Here is a 17,002-nt window from a genome sequence, read left to right on the forward strand (position 1 = left end):
GCTAGCATCCTTTTCCTTATTTAAGAATAAACAGTTGCACAAGTTTAAATTTCTTCTCCAAAAATATCTGCTTGTACCAGTAGAAACAAAATAGAAATAAATAAATAAATAGATAAATAAATAAATAAATAAATAAATAAATAAATAAATAAATAAATAAATAAATAAATAAAAAGTTTATTGATCCCAATGGGGAAATTTGGGTTACAATGGCAACAACAAAAAATACATAAATACATAATCATTAATACATAATTATAAATACATACATAAATGCATAATATTACACCAACACAGAACAATTTCACAAACATGCCATTGCTGGAAGCCACTGTGCAGCGCCCTGGTTTTTTTTAGCTGAGGTAGTCGTGTCTTGCTAAAGGCCAAACCCAGTGACCACCAACCTAAACCTCGTGTCACTGACACTTGTTTGACATCACCTTTGAGTCTGAACTCGCTACTGACCTAACCACCTGAGAATATATCTGCACAGCAGTAAAGAGGATAAATATTGGTGTTTTTTCATCGTATTGACATATTTTTAAAAAAAATTAATATTTTTTTGGTACTGTACGTATTTTACAGCGCTCACAACTGCATAAGGTCATATGAGTGGGCGGGACACATTAAACATTTTCAGTTGGTAGGAAATTTTGGCAGCCGAAACCTACTCTTATCGATTTTGGACCACCAAGGGATCTTTAAGGTGCGCAACTTGAACATGAAACCTCTGAGAGATTTTTCACCCTTGTCCCAGAAGGCTAGGTGTAGATCTTTCCTACCAGAAAATCAGGGGAGTAGCTGAAAGACAGCAGTAAGAAGAACATGCGATTAAAAGTAGAAATGATGCAAACTATTTTTAGGTAAGGCGCCCATCTTGTTTGACGTCAGACCAGGATACCCCTCCGATCACGTGACTACATCTAAGTATAGACAACCGCATGGCACCAAAGATGGAAGTGTCTTATATTATGCTTAATCTACACAAATTTCTCGGAATTTCTGATAGCTGATTTGATAGCGCGTCTGCGTTTGATGTCGAGCAATGACTTTTGGAGCGGTTCGATTCCGGTCCCGGACAGTTTTTTTCTCCTCCCGACTGACCAACAGTTCCATAAATTATAGGCCTAATTTGTAGAGTTGCTTTGACTTTGAAGTTGTTGTTTATTTTTTAAAATGTATTAGTGATTTAAAATGCAGGAGGAGGGGGGGGGGGGTGGTAGATCTAAATTTAGATATCTAGATCTAGATCTAGATATTATCTAGTCCTCCTGCGTCTTTACGGCAATTTTCGTGCGGTCTTCCATCATGTCCAGGTAGGCCTAATAGATCTAGAAAATCTGAAATGTTACCGAAAACACGTCGTTCCATGTTTGGGTATCCCAGGAAATGATGACATCACATTACTAAAATAATCAGCCAATCAGAAAGATGCGTCATTTCTAAGTTTAACGGCATGTGTAAGAAGAAGCCAAGGAGTAGCAGTAGAAAGGCCGCAGAAAGAGTAAGGAGTCCAGAGGAGGGGGCAAAGGAGGTGAGGGGTGAGGGCAGAAAGTAGAGATGAAAGCAGAAGACATAACATTATTAGAGAGCAAGAAAGGATGTGAAAGCAGAAAATTTTAGAGAAGAAAATGTTCCGTCCCTATCAGAATCTGGATTCGAACCATGGACCTATTGAATGAGAGGCGAAAACCTTAACCTCTAGGCCGTGAGAGCCTCCTATTGATATATTTGTTAGATGAATAACTTCATGGACACATAATGAAGTGAAAATATCCTTCTGAGGGCCGAAAGAAAAAACAGACCCACAGTTTAGATTTAGTGAGAGTTTTACAGCGCTTGCAATACAAACATTTCTGTGTTACCTGTCGAGCTGTTGGGCCGCTGGTCTTGTGACTGTTGCTGAGACGTTCGGGCCTGAGCAGACGAGGGGAAGTGGGTGGAGCTGATTGGCCGCCGCGTCACTGAAACATCCGAGGTGTGGCGAGAAACAGGACGCTGCTGAGAGCTTTTGAATGAATCTGCTGTTCCCTGTCGAGACAAACCACTGAGCTCACGGCCAACATTTGATTTTGCGCCTCGCGGGCTATGCCGTGAGCTCCCTGAATCCGCCTGAATTTGACTGTGTTCTCTATGGCTGGCAGAGTCGGTAAGATTTCCGAATTTTTCTTTTCTAAAATGCTGAGACCCCGGTCGAGAAGGGAGAATGCGGTGACCTTCACGTGTAGCGACGGGTGTTGGGGTCACAGAGTCCCTCCCCTCATCGGTGCTCTCATTGTTTCTTCTCATGTCACTTTTCCGACGCAGGCGGTCTCGCACAGGCGTTGCTGACCCGATTCTGGCACCGTGACTAGAGCTGGGAGGCGTCGGGACTCGCTCCTCGGGGAACACCGATTGGTTGGTCGGGGTGGCCGTATCCTTGCTGCGTCGAGCCAAGCTCTTCTGCCGCGCCGAAAGACGCGACGAGGGTACGGGACTGTCCCGAGCTACAGGAGTTGCCGAATCACCCCGGTCCATGCTCAGCCTTGACCTTAAGGCTGACACGGCCCTCGGAGTAGGGGTGCCGGCTGCCAGGTCAGTGAAGAGTTCGTCGCCGAAAACACCAACAGCGTTAAGGCCAAGGTCATCAGACGGCATATCAACTCTAAAGAGAGAAACAAAGATATGAATTTGAGAAATTAAAATTTTTTTTCCTCTTTGCTTTAGTCGCAAAAGCAAAGGAGCAACATAACAACAGAAACAAAAAGATGAAAAAAACCCCCACAGAACACCTATCATTTCCTCGCATTTACTATCATCAGCATTTATTTTGTCGCAAGCTTTGTCTATTTAGCCACATACACCATCACCACGGGAAATAAGACGTAGGCCAAACCAACAAAAACCTGCAATCTGTCAGGATAAAGCCTACTACTACATGCAAGAGAGAGGCACAGTATAGTTTTTAGTTTTAGTAAGGTTTTACGGCGCTCACAACTGCATACGGTCATATGAGCTCCAAGGGGTGTATGTCAACAGAGAAGTCCAAACGGGGAGTCAGGCTTACTGTGCTCACCTCTCTAGCCTCAACAGAACAAAGTCTGCTTCAACTATCAAGGCACCCAGGAAGTAGCGGGTCACAAGAGAGTGACAAACATACAAAGGATGTCGAGGAAAAATGACAATTGTAAAGCTGAGGGGAAAAAAAGCAGCAGTTCCCCCTATGCTGTTCTGGCACTGTATGAGCATGGCATTGATAAATCAGCCCATTTACAATTCTACTGTGCATAAGAACATGTTCATATCCCCCTTTTGGGAATGGTGAGAGGCACAGTACCTGCTTACATATCCTCTGCCTGCTGTTCAAATGCTAAAAGCACAACATTTGGAAAATTGTTTTTGATGCAGTTTTTAAATCTATCGTATCAGTTGCACGCGCTCTAAAAATAATTTATCAAAATTCAAATTTTGAATGTTGAAAAGAACAAACACCAAAACAACATTCTTCAGGAACAATAATTAAAAGAACTAAACACTTTGTTTTCTCTCCCATGCGAAATTTTGCTTTCTGGGCTTGTACTGGGAAGGGGTGGGGGTGTATCTTGAGGGGGGGGGGGGGGGGGGTGGAAAATGGACCTGGAGTTGGGGGGGAGGGGGGGGGGGTACCCGGTTGTGAGTGTGTGTGGGGGAGAGAAAATGTTTTCGGGAGGCGGGGTGGTAGGGGAGAGGGAGGGGTGTGGAGGGGTGTACCCGGCCTGTTATCACATGTCCCTCACCTGCTGAGACTAGAATCGGTGCGCACGTCCACAGCATGACCGTCGAGCTGGCGGCTGTAGGAGTAGGACAGAGTTATCTCCTCATCCTCCGGAGCATCCAGTCTCACCTGGTCCACGGGCACAGTCTCCCCCAGGCTGCTGTCAGGTCTCCAACTTCTCGGGGCCATTTGGTACACTGAAAACAACAATAATAATAATCATCATCATAATAATAATAATAACAATAATAATAAAAATCATAATAATAATAGTTAAAAAAAACAAAAAACAATAATAATAATGTTTCCTGGAAAGTTGAGAAAGTTTCTGAATGTTTTATTGTCTACTGGGGTAATATTAGTTGTCAAGTGCATACAGCGTGTTGTTGAGAATGGATGTAAGCTGAAGAAATGAAATTCTTCTTCTTATTATTATAATTATCATAATTATTATTATTTCTGTCAACATCATCATTATTATCATCATCATCATTATTACTATCATTATTATTACTTTTATTATTGTAATTATTATTATTATAATTATTATCATCATCATCATCATTAAGCTTACACTTGTAGCTGACTTTGACGGTGGCTTTTTCCAACGTGGCACTTTTTGCCCCGGCCCTACTAACTGGGCGGGACGTGGGTTTGCGAGCATTGGACGGGGTGAGGACGCGGTTCTCCACAGGCTTGGGTTGCTCCCCTTCCACGCCCACTAAGAAGAAATCCTCCATGGGCGACCTGTAGCTGTACTCTGCGGCAGGCTCCATCTGGACGATCCTCTTCAGGGCTTCGCTCGGGGTCTTTGTGAGGAGTCCTTCCACTCTGAAGGTTTTTGAGAGAGAAAAAAATGAAATTGTATTTGGATATTTGTCACGACGCTGTGAAATCAGGCTGTTGTCAATTTTTTGGGCATATGAAGCTATTGGTATCGTCTTAAAGGTTTTTCATTTGCCTTGCTTTTGATGAAAAAATATATCCATTTATCTTGAACAGAAGTCGAGATATATGTGACTGAAGGAGGTGGGGTCGCCTGGTTTCAGAAATAAAATTTGTGAGAAAATGGCGTCCAAAGTTTGGTGACTTCCATAGATTTAGAGTCATTGGAAACTACAAATGTACATTTTTTGTACCTCTTACCATCGTTTTCCATAAAATCCACACATAAAAGTGTTTTTGAATGGATATACCAGGTGTTGAGCCAAAAAACAAAACATATTTTTTTAATGTCCAAACTGGCCGAAAAATGCCGATTTCTCGGATTTCATTATTTTGACGAGCGCCTAATCTAACCACGATGTCTCACATATTATATAAAACCTAAATATCAATATATCACAGATAAATGTAATCTGTATCCCTGGTGTTAAAAAACAAATTTTGAACACAAAATTAGAAACATCAGGAAATATAATTGGTATTTTTCTCCACGCAAACGATTTTGAGACAACTGGGTTTTTTTGTGTGTGTTTTTTTTTTTTTAAATTTGAATAACACTTACTTTTAAAGTAATAATTGAGATTGTAAGCCCCAAAAATGACATATCAAGAGAATGTTTGACCCATTAACTTTGACAGAAACATGAGAAATAGAAAAATCTGAATCCTTACTCCATCCTTGATCCAGCTCGGCTCTGTGCCCTTGACCCTGGCCTTGACTTGTTGGCCCGGCTCAAAGACGAGGTCGGACGTGATTTCGCAGACTTTGCCCTCGGTGTCTTGAGTGGCTTCTCATTCTCGCCGAACACGTCGACGGTTTCCTGTCCCAGACTAGGATCTTTTCTCTGCTCCGCTTGACTTTTATTTTGGACGTGGCGCGAGCCTATGCTAAAATCGCTGTCCGGCTCAGGGTGGGAAAAGTTTGAGTGACGGCCGTCAGATCCGCTGACTGGGCTGTGCGTTGGTCTGGAAGGGGTAGCGGAGCCGTCGACTACATCATCGTCCACCGTGTAGAGTTCGGTGATGGTGTTGATTTTTTTCCTCTGTGACGCGTCGTCGCTTCGGGATTTCTGCGGCCCGTCTATCACAAACGTTGACGAAGAAGCTGGTCCCCTGAAGCAAGATCGCAGAAGGTTAAAAAAAACATGAGAGCACCCCCATAGATTTCAAATGTTTCTTTTTAAAAGGTTTTAAAAAATAAATGTCATTTTGATTACAGACCACTTTACCCAATGGTAAAGGTGAAGAAGAAGGAAAAGAACAAAGATATAAAAAAGAGAGAAGAAGAAGGAATAACAGAAAGATAAAAGTAGAGATAACACACCAAAGAATATATCATCCCTCATATCGTTACTGCACTAGCAAAATGGCATAACTCAAAGTTGTTCCAAAATGCAAGCGTCATATATTTTGTTTGTTGGTACTACATCTATCTTTTGATAAATTCAAAACAAAAATGTGCTGCCAGTCACAAAAGAAACATGCAAGGCAAGTTCTACCATAATAAGATAATAAATAGTCTAGTTAAACAGTTTTTTCCATTCATCTCGAAAGTAGCAAAAGGAGAGGTGCCGTTTTGCTAGCGCAGTGGTGATAAGTGACTGTTAAACACAAACAATAATCCCCTCCCCTCTACCCCCCCCCACCCCATCACACACACACACACACACACACACACACACACACACACACACACACACACACACACACAAACAAACACACAAACACACACACTCAGTCCTCACTCACAATTTCCTGGAATACGGCTGATCAAGCGTTATCTCTAACATGTGATAAAACACCAAGAGAAGAGACAAGCGGAGGAACGAGGACATCAAACAACAAGTGGGCGTTGAATTAAGCATGAAGTACATCGAGAAGGACTGCCAGGAACAAGATGGATCTCTGAGTCAAAGAGACCTTTGAAAGAACATGACGATCTAAAGAGCCCACATACTTGACCCACATCCAACATCTCCATTATAGTATTAGTAAAGAGTTTTATGGCACTTGCAACATAATCAGGTCATATAAGCGCTGAAGGCTAGATGTGTTACAAGAGAGTAACAAACACAAAAAAGGGAAAAAGACAAGGATGATAGATGTTTGATAGGAAAGAAGGAGCAGACCACACCACAGCACCCGCCAACATCTCCCCTCGACACCTCACGGTATAAGAGGACAAAAAAAGTAAAGTAAGTAGTGAACCATCTCTCTCTCTCTCGCGCATGGAACATACATTTTGTTCTTGTGCTGAGTCCTCCATGACTCAAAGGGAGACACCTCCTCCACGACGTATGTGGCTGACGGTTTCAATCTGGGTACGTCTGACGTAGTCACCTGTATAACACAAGGAAAATATAGTAATAATAATTTTTTAAATAGCATTTGTATAGCACATATCCCCGCTCGACAGCAAGCTCTATGAGCTCTACACTATATCATTACCCCAGCAGACAATAGAACACTCAGAAACATTCTCAGCTTTTCAGGAAGCATACAGTGAAAGCAGCTGATTTAGTGCTCAATCACTAAAAAACGGACAAGATCTTTCACTGTTTCTAACTTTCAATAAAAAAAATAATTTTTAAAAAAAAAGCATCTAGTCTCAGAATAAAGAGCGTGGGTGGTTGGAGGACTCCACTGATAAAAACTTCATTGCCAGATTGTTACAGTTGCGAGCGCCGTAAAACCTCTACTAAAACTAAACTAAATCGATAGATTGTAAATGCTTGACGCCCCCCTCAACACAGTTTAGACAATCAGGAGACAGCATGCTTAGTCAGCACGCCTCACATTTGGTAAAAGCTGAAATGCAACAAATAAGACAGAGGCAGCTCTCCCTCACTGGCTGGCACATACCCAGACCCAGCAACACCTCCATGAACAAAGATAAGAGCTTTCCTCAGAATCTTCCCTAAAACTCGGATTTTGGGGTAAAAAAATCCGTCTCCACAACCACAGTAAATCAAAATAATGTTATCAACTGAAATAGTGAATGTGTATAGTAAATACATGAAAATAAACATGTTTATTTTCACGTCATTTATAACAAGTTCCCCAAATATTGCAAATAAACCAGTGTATTTCAACATAATTTACAATAAATTGTCTAAAACCGATGGAAACAGAATTCAAGAAAAGAATAGGATTTTCTGCAAATTAGATTGATGTTCTTCACCGGTCAGATAAAATCGAACGGCACCAATTTTACCGGAGCACCTAGCAGATGGTAAAAGGTCAAGGGGAAGACCGCGTGGAACCTGGACAAGAATCACAGAAATTGATGCACAGAAAAGGGGGAAGACATGGAATAACACCAAGAGGCTAGCCCCGGATAGGGAAAGGTGGAAAGTGTTTGTCTGTGGCCTATACCCTGGTGCAGGGTTAGAAAGTGTTTGTCCGTGGCCTATATACCCTGGTTCAGGGTGAGAAAGTGTTTGTCCGTGGCCTATACCCTAGTGCAGGGTGAAAAAGTCAATGATGATGACCTGGCAGGTGTGCACACTACAAGAACCACTGACCGTGTCTGAGGGCATCTCTGTGACAGAGACGCACGACTGAGATGAGATTGTCCTGGCTTTCTGGTCCGGCGACTCGGACGCGACGACGGCGTCAAACAAAGCGTGAAAGTCCACTCTCTCCTCGTCATCTATGGGGGGGGGGGGGAGAGAAAATACAAAAGGGTTAATGCAAAGTCCCAGTTAGTATATTGTCACTGCAGAAAGAAAAAGGAAAGAATGTTTCCTGTTACTTTACACGATGAGTTTTAAATGAGTGGTTGAACGCTGCATCTGATGTGATATGTACATTTTGTTAACTTTACTTCTCTTTTCATATATTGAATTTTAATGAGAGTAATATATAATTTAAATTTGTATACATACCTGCATGTGTTTTTACGGTCCTGTACAGCCAAGAAACATTTCCCTCTGCGATAATAAAGTATTATCTTATCTTATCTTATCTTAAAAAAGTAATTTTTTCAGCTACAGCAATAATATGTGACTTTCAACCTGTCCAAATGAGACTTATGTAGCTGAGAAGACTTTCTTTTTTTTATAACTTCAGAAGAGGTTCCTTTTTTCCAACTCTTTCACTCATAAAATTCCTTCAGCCCAAATTTAAAGTCACCGCCATCCTTTTTTTCTTCCCAGACATCCACCTGATTGTTACTCAGTGGTACATTTTGAAAAGACAGTACCGAAATACTAATCTAATTACATTCCCCAACTGCAAAAAACACAAAAGACAAAGCATTATCCTTACCACAAAGTGCCAAATCCCCCCCCCCCCCCAAAAAAAAACGGACATCGGCAATTGTGGTTTGCCATTTATTTCTTTGCTTAGAATCTTTTTTTTAAATATGCGTATTATCCTGGTCTTTCCCTTGTCCCCCATCTAACCACAAATCCTTCCACAATGAAAGCGACAAGTCCCAGATCTAGTTGAGTGAAAAAGTGCAAAATTGTATAGGTTTTCACACCCCTTGCATGCAACACTGTGAGGTTTTCATGGGTCTCAACTGAGAATTTTAAAAAAGTAGGAACTTTCTTTCAGCATGGCCGCGACAGAAGACCATTTTTGCTAGACATCCATTATTATTATACTGTTTAACCCTAGAATACTGAAATAAAAACCATCAATTTATCAAAGCAAGGTTAGTATATATAAGTTTGAGGGTTTGGAAGATAATTTCAAGTGAAAGAGTCACTTACAAAATATTTTCAATCTTGATTATGTACAGAAAGTGGTGGTGCATTACTGGGTAGCGGAGATTAGCAGAGGAAATGGCTGTAGCAGAGATTCGCTAAATAGCAGAATAATGAGACCCATGAGCTTTCTAGGAGGCAGGAACTCTAAATCTTATCTCCATCTCTACAAGACCTAGCCAAATGTGAATAATTCCATGGCGCACTGGCAGTGAATTTTAGTTGCCGCGGCGGGGTTCCCCGCCGGGCGCCTTATCACGTCGGGGTCATGGGGGTCAGTTCCCTGTCGCCGCTCTGTCTGGGCCGACTTAATTTTTGGTACTTTTCAACGTACAATTTAAGGTGTATCCTTGTATTTTTGGTAATTCTCATTTAGTGCACCCAAAGCACGCATTTTTGCTCTTGAGACTCAAAAAAGAACGGACGTTGTAACTTGTCTGGTTATTTCGTTAGTCGGCAATGCTAAATTGTAATTTTTCTGGGACTAGCGTGAATGAAAAAAAATCAATATTAAAAAAAGGCCTCGTCAAAATCTGTCAAACTTTTGGAACACGAACGACATAGCATTGGTGCAGATACTCAGAAAAGATGGTATCTGCGCATATAATAGAAAGCTGTAATTTTGCAACTTTATCCATCTGGCACACAATTCACTATGAAGTAATTCCTCCAAATACAACTTTATGTGTCTAAAATAATCGTGAATATTCGCATAATTTCTCGAAAGTTTATAAAAGTCACCATGAAGTTTCTCTATGAAAAGTACAAATCGATTTTAGTGCTAGAATACATCTTCAATGTAGATCTAATACACGAACAGCATCAGTTACACTCCAGAAATTCCTTACTTTTCTTAAAACGCTAAGTCTGGGTTTTGTAAGTTGACTGATTAATAGGGATGACTTCTCGTAATTGGGTTATAAGAATAATTTCTAGCTTTCCAGGGACATTGAATCAGCACCAGACTTTTCCAGCTTTATTTTTCATTTCTATGACCATTTGCAATAACTGACAATGTGACTGATTTCTTTACATTCATAATTGTGTCCGCGCATATTTCCGACACAAAAACTAAGAATGAATGTGTTAGCTGTCATTATTTTTATTCCATACAAGAAGTTTATCTCTACCCATGTTTTTACACGGTTTTGTGGTTTTTTTAATCGCTTAGATTCTTATATTATATCTTTTTAGTTGTATGCAGGCTGCCACAGACACAGCATGATTCATGAACAAACGCAGAGTAACTTTCTCTTGTTTAACAGTAAAATAAGAGCTAACGCTGATCGTCTTTAGTTAAAAAATGCAGATGTGCATCTTTCTTCTCTTATGACTTGACTATTTCCACTCACGCAGATTTAAGATTTCTCATGGTAAAAGACATGATATTCGTAGTCAGTTTAACACAGATTTTGGAGAGATCTGTCGTACCTTTTTTAAATTAACAATCATTTATTCATAAGTTTGTAACTAAAATAGAACAAATTGGGTACTCTACAAACACTTGTCTAGAACAAAAACTAAGGCACAGAAATTAACCATTCTACAGCAGAATAAATCTCAAGACATTGAGTATTTAGTACATATGCGTAATGGTTTGCTATGTGGGATGGGGAAGAAGTTATATCGTTTTAGACATAGTCAAAAATGCGAACTTCCTAACCGACACCGGTTAAGTCGCTTCAGGGCTCATTAACCCCGTGACCCCGAGCCAGGGAGCTCCGGCGGGCTGCTGAGTCACGTGAACTAAAAGTAACAGAATCGGGCAAAAAGTGACGCCGTGATTCGTGTAAAGTGTCTTGCCTAAGACACAGCGCCAGCCCGAGCTAAGTCTCAAACCTCCGAAACCGCAATCTCACGATAACGAGTCTGGTAGCCTAACCACTAGACTACAGATACCACTATCTCGGTGGTCAAGCCAAAACAAATACAGAAAAAAAAATTCCGATCATTTGTACCTATCATTGTATCCTGGCGACTGACAGTCATGTCTTTTTCAGATCTCCCAGCATTCACCGAGCGGCCAGTCGCAAAAAGGCCCGAGGAACCGGGCCGGCCCGATGCTCTCCCCGACAACTTCCTCTCATGGCGGTCACTCCGCAGGGACAACTCTGGCATGCCCGCTTGACCTTGACCCTCCAGTCGGGGGGTATGCATCTCGGCCAGTTCGGTTCTCCGATGCTTTTTCAGCATGAGGCGTTCGGCGTACGACAGCGTGTGAGTGAACTTGATCTCCAGGGCTTTGCTCTCCTCTACGGTGCCCGTGGATTCATCTACTGCCACCACTGAAAGAGGGAATGAGGAAATGAGGGAATGAGTGAATGAATGAATGAGTGAGTGAGTGAATGAATGAATGAATGAATGAATGAATGAATGAATGAATGAATGAATGAATGAATGAATGAGCAAATAAAAAAATTAATGAATGAATGAAAATGGGTACTTGATAATGAGAAAGAAAGATAGGAAGATATCCAAGCAAATAAGTGATCAACTAAAGGAAAGACGGAATGAATGGGCACTTGAAAATGAGAAAGAAAAACAGAAATGTATCCCAAAAATAATCTATCAAAAGGATGCAAGACAAACTGAGTGATTTAACAAAAAAATAAGAATGAAGCAATAACTCAAACATTTAATTAATGAAAGAAACCAGTGTCTGTCTTTGAATTCTACAGTGGAAATTGTCTAAGTCAGTCACACATTGTCAAGGAGAAAACTGGTTGTCTTAGACAGGTGGCCATCTTACACAGTACCATTACGATGTAAAAAACAAAACAGAAGAGGGGACATGGAAAGTGGCAGTTTGTACAGGTGATTGTCTTGTACAGGTGATTGTCTCACACAAGTGGCCATTTGAGTAGATTTGATTGTATTCATGCAAGGCCATAAGAAAAGACATAGCTCCAGCTCCTACCTGGAGATTTGATAGGGGAAGCAATTGGTTTGCGAGGGCTTCTCTGTTCGGGAGAACTATCCGAGGGTTCTTCCCCCTGCCTCCACGCCATGAGTGCCGCCTGGAAGGAGGCAGCGCTCTGAGACTCATCGTAATTCCCCTGAAGAAGCGAGTTGACGGAATCTCTCGGAGACGAGTGGGATGGGGAGGGGCCCGACGCTTCTGAACCGTTATCACTGGACATCTGAGGAGAGATGAAATTAGTTTTAGTAAGGTTTTACGACGCTCGCAACTGCAAAAGGTCATATGAGAGCCAAGGCTCTCTAGCCTCAACAGCACAAAGTGTGCTTTGACTATTAAGGCACCCCCGAAAATAGCAGTTTGCAAGAGAGTGACAAACATACAAAAGATGTAGAGGAAAAAATGACCATAGTAAGGATGAGGAAAGATAAAGCAGCAGTTCCCCCTATGTTGTTCCGGCACAGTATGAGCATGACATTGATAAATTAGCCCATTTACAATTTTACTCATGTCGTTTGCATGCTGTGGAAAGCTCCTAACCCGTCCACGACAGATGTCAGTGCTCTGTTGGGACATTTCAGTGACCCACGTACGGCACTGTTCAAGGACCCACGAGCGACTGTTGAGTTCCTGCACGCTGTCAAGCATGCATTGCTGACCGTTTATGACGCCACAGTACCAAAAGGGAGGGAGGGAGGGAGAGATAAGAGATATATACATATATAGAGAGAGGGGGAGAGAGAGAGAGAGAGAGAGAGAGAGAGAGAGAGAGAGAGAGAGAGAGAGCGCAGATATCGGTGCTCAGAGCTCTGAGAGACAAACAAAAACCCAACAAAACAAACAAAACAAACAAAAAACCAAACCTGCAAGCACTCACCGTGTGACTCACAATAGCACCACTGGCTTGGCCGCCTCTGCAGGGAAAAACAAAACAAAACAGAATGTGTCACGACGACGCGGTAGAATCGGGTGCTGAGTAATTTTTTAGCATAGGTAGTTATTTGCACACTCTTCACACAATGTTCATTTGTCTTGCTTTTGATGAAAATCCTACTATTTTGAATAAATGTCAAGGTATTTGTGATACCTGCCAAAATTTGGTAACTACTAAAGCTTGAGAGTCCTTGGAAATTGCAAATTTATATTTCATGTGTCTTTGATCAAAATTTTTTTTGTTTTACGGCACTTGCAACACAATAACGTCATATAAGTGCCAAAGATTAGAGGTGTTACAAGAGAGTAAAAAACATAAAAAAGAAGGAGAGATAAAGACGATAGATGTTTCATAGGAAAGAAGGAGCAAACCACACCAGAGCACCCGCCAACCACCCACTGTCCAACAAGCTGCAGAGAATACAAAGAAGCAACCACATTGTGTTTTTAAATGGATAAGATAAGATAAGATACATCTTTATTGTCCAGATCCTGGCACATTAGTTTGATGTTTCACCACATGTACACACACATGCGCGCGCCGCACACACATGCACACACACGTAGGCTTACAATCACATGCATTTAATATAAATGAGCAGCAATATAAACAATAATAATTGTAAGCTAGATACACACTCAATGTTATTTTCATGTATGCTCTAAGGTCGTAAGTATACTTATACAAGATGGTTAAGATGGAAGCATTTTGATAGATAATGGTAAATATGACCTTCTATATCTTACTTTGTTACAAATTAGAAGCCTAGGTCTTTTACTTCTGACTGATGTTTTTATTTGAGGGAACAAGGAATGTTTGTTGTCTAAAAAGAAGGAATTAATTTTTTTAGTGCAAGCTGTTATGTACAATTCATCCAAGTAGGGGAATGTAGATGTTGAAATTTTACATGCTTTCCGCATTAGTCGATTTAATTTTTCTTTATCTTGTTGTCTTGTGTTCCCGGCCCATGCTGTTATACAAAAATTGATCATAATTTCTATGGTTGAAAGGTAAAACATGGACATCAATATTTTATCAACTTGAAAATACTTTAGCTTTCTTATAAAAAATAGTCTTTTCTTCACTTTTTTAAGCAGGAGAGAAGTGTGGACACGCCTGTTGAGTTTGTTGTCTATAGTAACAACCAAATACTTATAGTCTGACACTTGCTCCATGTTTTCACATTTAATTTCGAGTGGCTGCAGGGGCAGTTTCTTTATTCTAAAATTAACAACAAGTTCTTTTGTTTTTTTCACATTTAAAAGCAGTTTATGATTTTCACACCATTCAGAAAAGAGGTTGAGCCCCCTCCCCCCCAACCCAAATACAAAACAAAATGTTGATAAGAATTGTCCAAAGGGCAGAATAATGTGGGGGTTTTTTACATTTCCTTATCATTATTTACGGCTATTCAAGATAGAAAGGTATTTCGTAAAATCAAAAAGCAAGACAAAAAGACAACACTTAAGACCCTACACATACATCTGAAGGAACCCTTATCTTACAGAGACTGAGACACACTCACAAAAATTCAACTTTGGAAGGTACTACAGACACAAACTCAAATAAATATACACAAAAAATGTATACACACACATACACACACCCCAAACGCACACACAGTCCCCCCCCCCCCCCTGCACACACACACAAATTACCTGGGAGAAGGGGCAGCACTGGACGGACTCGGAGACATGCACACTCTGGGCCCCGACGCCTGGAGGAGCAAAACATTTCTCATACATTAGAAACTTCCTCTTCCTTACACACTTTTTATACCTTTATTTCCTATTATTACAAAGCAAACGAGACCATTGTGAAAGAGGTGCTTGAAGGAAAGATGTGGGGCAGGAGAGCCAAAGGAAGGTAAAAAATAACATGGATGGACAACATAAGAACATGGGCTGGCCTGGATATGGCAGAATGCGCAATGGCAGCTCGCGACCGTGAAAGATGGAGGGTCATTACACATCAACCTATGAGTCAGAGATGACACCTCCAGGTATTAGAGCTGGGCAGTACCGGCGAAACCCAGTGTCGACATTTTCTCGGTACTGGGAGCCGAGAACCACCAGTACCGGTACTTGGAGTGACACCAGGAGGTGACGTCACAGTCCGTGCGTCTCGCGTCTCACACCACGATCAGCACTGCTGGCATCCCCGCTCCCCCCCATACACACGCGTCAGAATTGGAGAGGCGAACTGAGATGCAAAATACCTTTGAAGTCTGCCGCCATGCGGGATAAGACTCTGCATGTAGAATTTTTTAAATAATCATTGCCGCTAAAATCTGATTTCATTTTGGGAATCAGCATATCAAAATAAGCAAAGTGGCTTGCGTGAAACCTGATTCGATGCTATATTCAAATTTAAGCAAACTTCGTTTTTGATGGTCAGTTTTGAATCTGAAGTCATGTATCAAGGTCACCTGTAGCATTGTGTGCATCTGACGTCACAGCTGCTAGGCCAAAGCCTAGGCCTACACACAGCACACTTCCCGAGGCCCGGTTAGAAAATAGTTGGTGTCGGCCTATATGTTCTTACTCTCTGAGCGTCTGGGTGTCGGCTCCTTCACAGAGCCAGTACTGGAAGCCAGGTGCCGGTACTGACACCTCCTTCGGTAGAACCGGGAGTTCCAGTACTGGGTATAGGGTACCTGCCCATCCCTACCAGGTATCCAGGTATAATGCAAAAGGTTCAAGCTGAACTGAAAATAACAATACAACCATAAAAAGGAGAAGATGGAGATATTTAGGACATGTTCTAAGACAAGATTGCCTTATCAGACATAATATTGGAGACCAACAGGAAAAAGAAAAAAGAGGTAGACCAACTGGAAGCTACGGAGGAGGAACAATTAGAGATGAGGCAATCACTCAGGGCCTGGATGTGTCAAGACTGGAGACGGTGGCCAGGGACAGACAAGCGTGGCATTGACTGCTCTCTGCCTTATGTACATGATGGTACAGGGAGAGAGTAAATGAGAAGTAAAAGGTTCATGACCATCCCACTCTTCACACATTTTTTTCTTCAAGCTGTTGTTTTATGTGTACATCAAAACAATTTAGATCATTTTCCACCCTACCTGTCAAAAGTCTGCTTCAAGAAAATTGGATTTTCATGAAGTATCTTTACCCCTACAAGACACACAGTTTAGAAGGAAAGAAAAAGCAAACGACACCAGAGCACCACCAACCACCTACTATCTATAAGAGTGAGAAAAGCTTACACTGATGGGCACACTCCTGTGTTGTTTGAGAGCACCCACCAACCACCCACTATCTGAGAGCACCCACCAACCACCCACTACCTGAGAGAAAAGCTTACACTGATGGGCACACTCCTGTGCTGTTTGACAGCACCCACCAACCACCCACTATCTGAGAGCACCCACCAACCACCCATTACCTGAGAGAAAAGCTTACACTGATGGGCACACTCCTGTGCTGTTTGAGAGCACCCTTGAGGTGGAAGGCGGCGAAACAGCCGGGGCAGTAGATCTCTGAACACTGCATGCAGCTCTGCCAAGAAAAATAAAACAAAAACATAAAACTTGACATTGGAACTCTCTCCCACATTTGAGATGTACAGAACGTTGGAGGACAAATTAAGAATTTTTTCAAACATTTCATAAAGTGGCGTCTTGATTGTTCGTTCTTCTTATTCATAGCACTCTCACATTTATAATGTGATGTGCATAATGGAAACAAAAAACAAAACAAAAAACAATTCTGTTAAGCAGGCCTAATCCTGGGTAAATTA

At 41.5% G+C, this 17,002-nt stretch overlaps 1 protein-coding gene across 1 annotated transcript in view; it reads right to left on the reverse strand.

The window, feature by feature from the left end:
- LOC101863985 overlaps positions 1-17,002 on the reverse strand; it is a 42,036-nt gene that overhangs the window by 8,584 nt on the left and 16,450 nt on the right. The window contains exons 6-16 of the mRNA XM_013082988.2: positions 16,666-16,761; positions 14,899-14,957; positions 13,184-13,220; positions 12,307-12,529; positions 11,348-11,674; positions 8,202-8,329; positions 6,917-7,017; positions 5,350-5,790; positions 4,308-4,564; positions 3,756-3,930; positions 1,866-2,644 (exon numbers count right to left, since the gene is read on the reverse strand). Of these exons, the coding sequence (XP_012938442.1) occupies positions 1,866-2,644; positions 3,756-3,930; positions 4,308-4,564; positions 5,350-5,790; positions 6,917-7,017; positions 8,202-8,329; positions 11,348-11,674; positions 12,307-12,529; positions 13,184-13,220; positions 14,899-14,957; positions 16,666-16,761 (2,623 nt within the window). The remainder of the gene's footprint in view (positions 1-1,865; positions 2,645-3,755; positions 3,931-4,307; positions 4,565-5,349; positions 5,791-6,916; positions 7,018-8,201; positions 8,330-11,347; positions 11,675-12,306; positions 12,530-13,183; positions 13,221-14,898; positions 14,958-16,665; positions 16,762-17,002) is intronic.

This window comes from Aplysia californica, unplaced genomic scaffold (genome assembly GCF_000002075.1).
Source record: "Aplysia californica isolate F4 #8 unplaced genomic scaffold, AplCal3.0 scaffold00203, whole genome shotgun sequence".
In the NCBI taxonomy this organism is placed as follows: Eukaryota; Metazoa; Mollusca; class Gastropoda; order Aplysiida; family Aplysiidae; genus Aplysia; species Aplysia californica.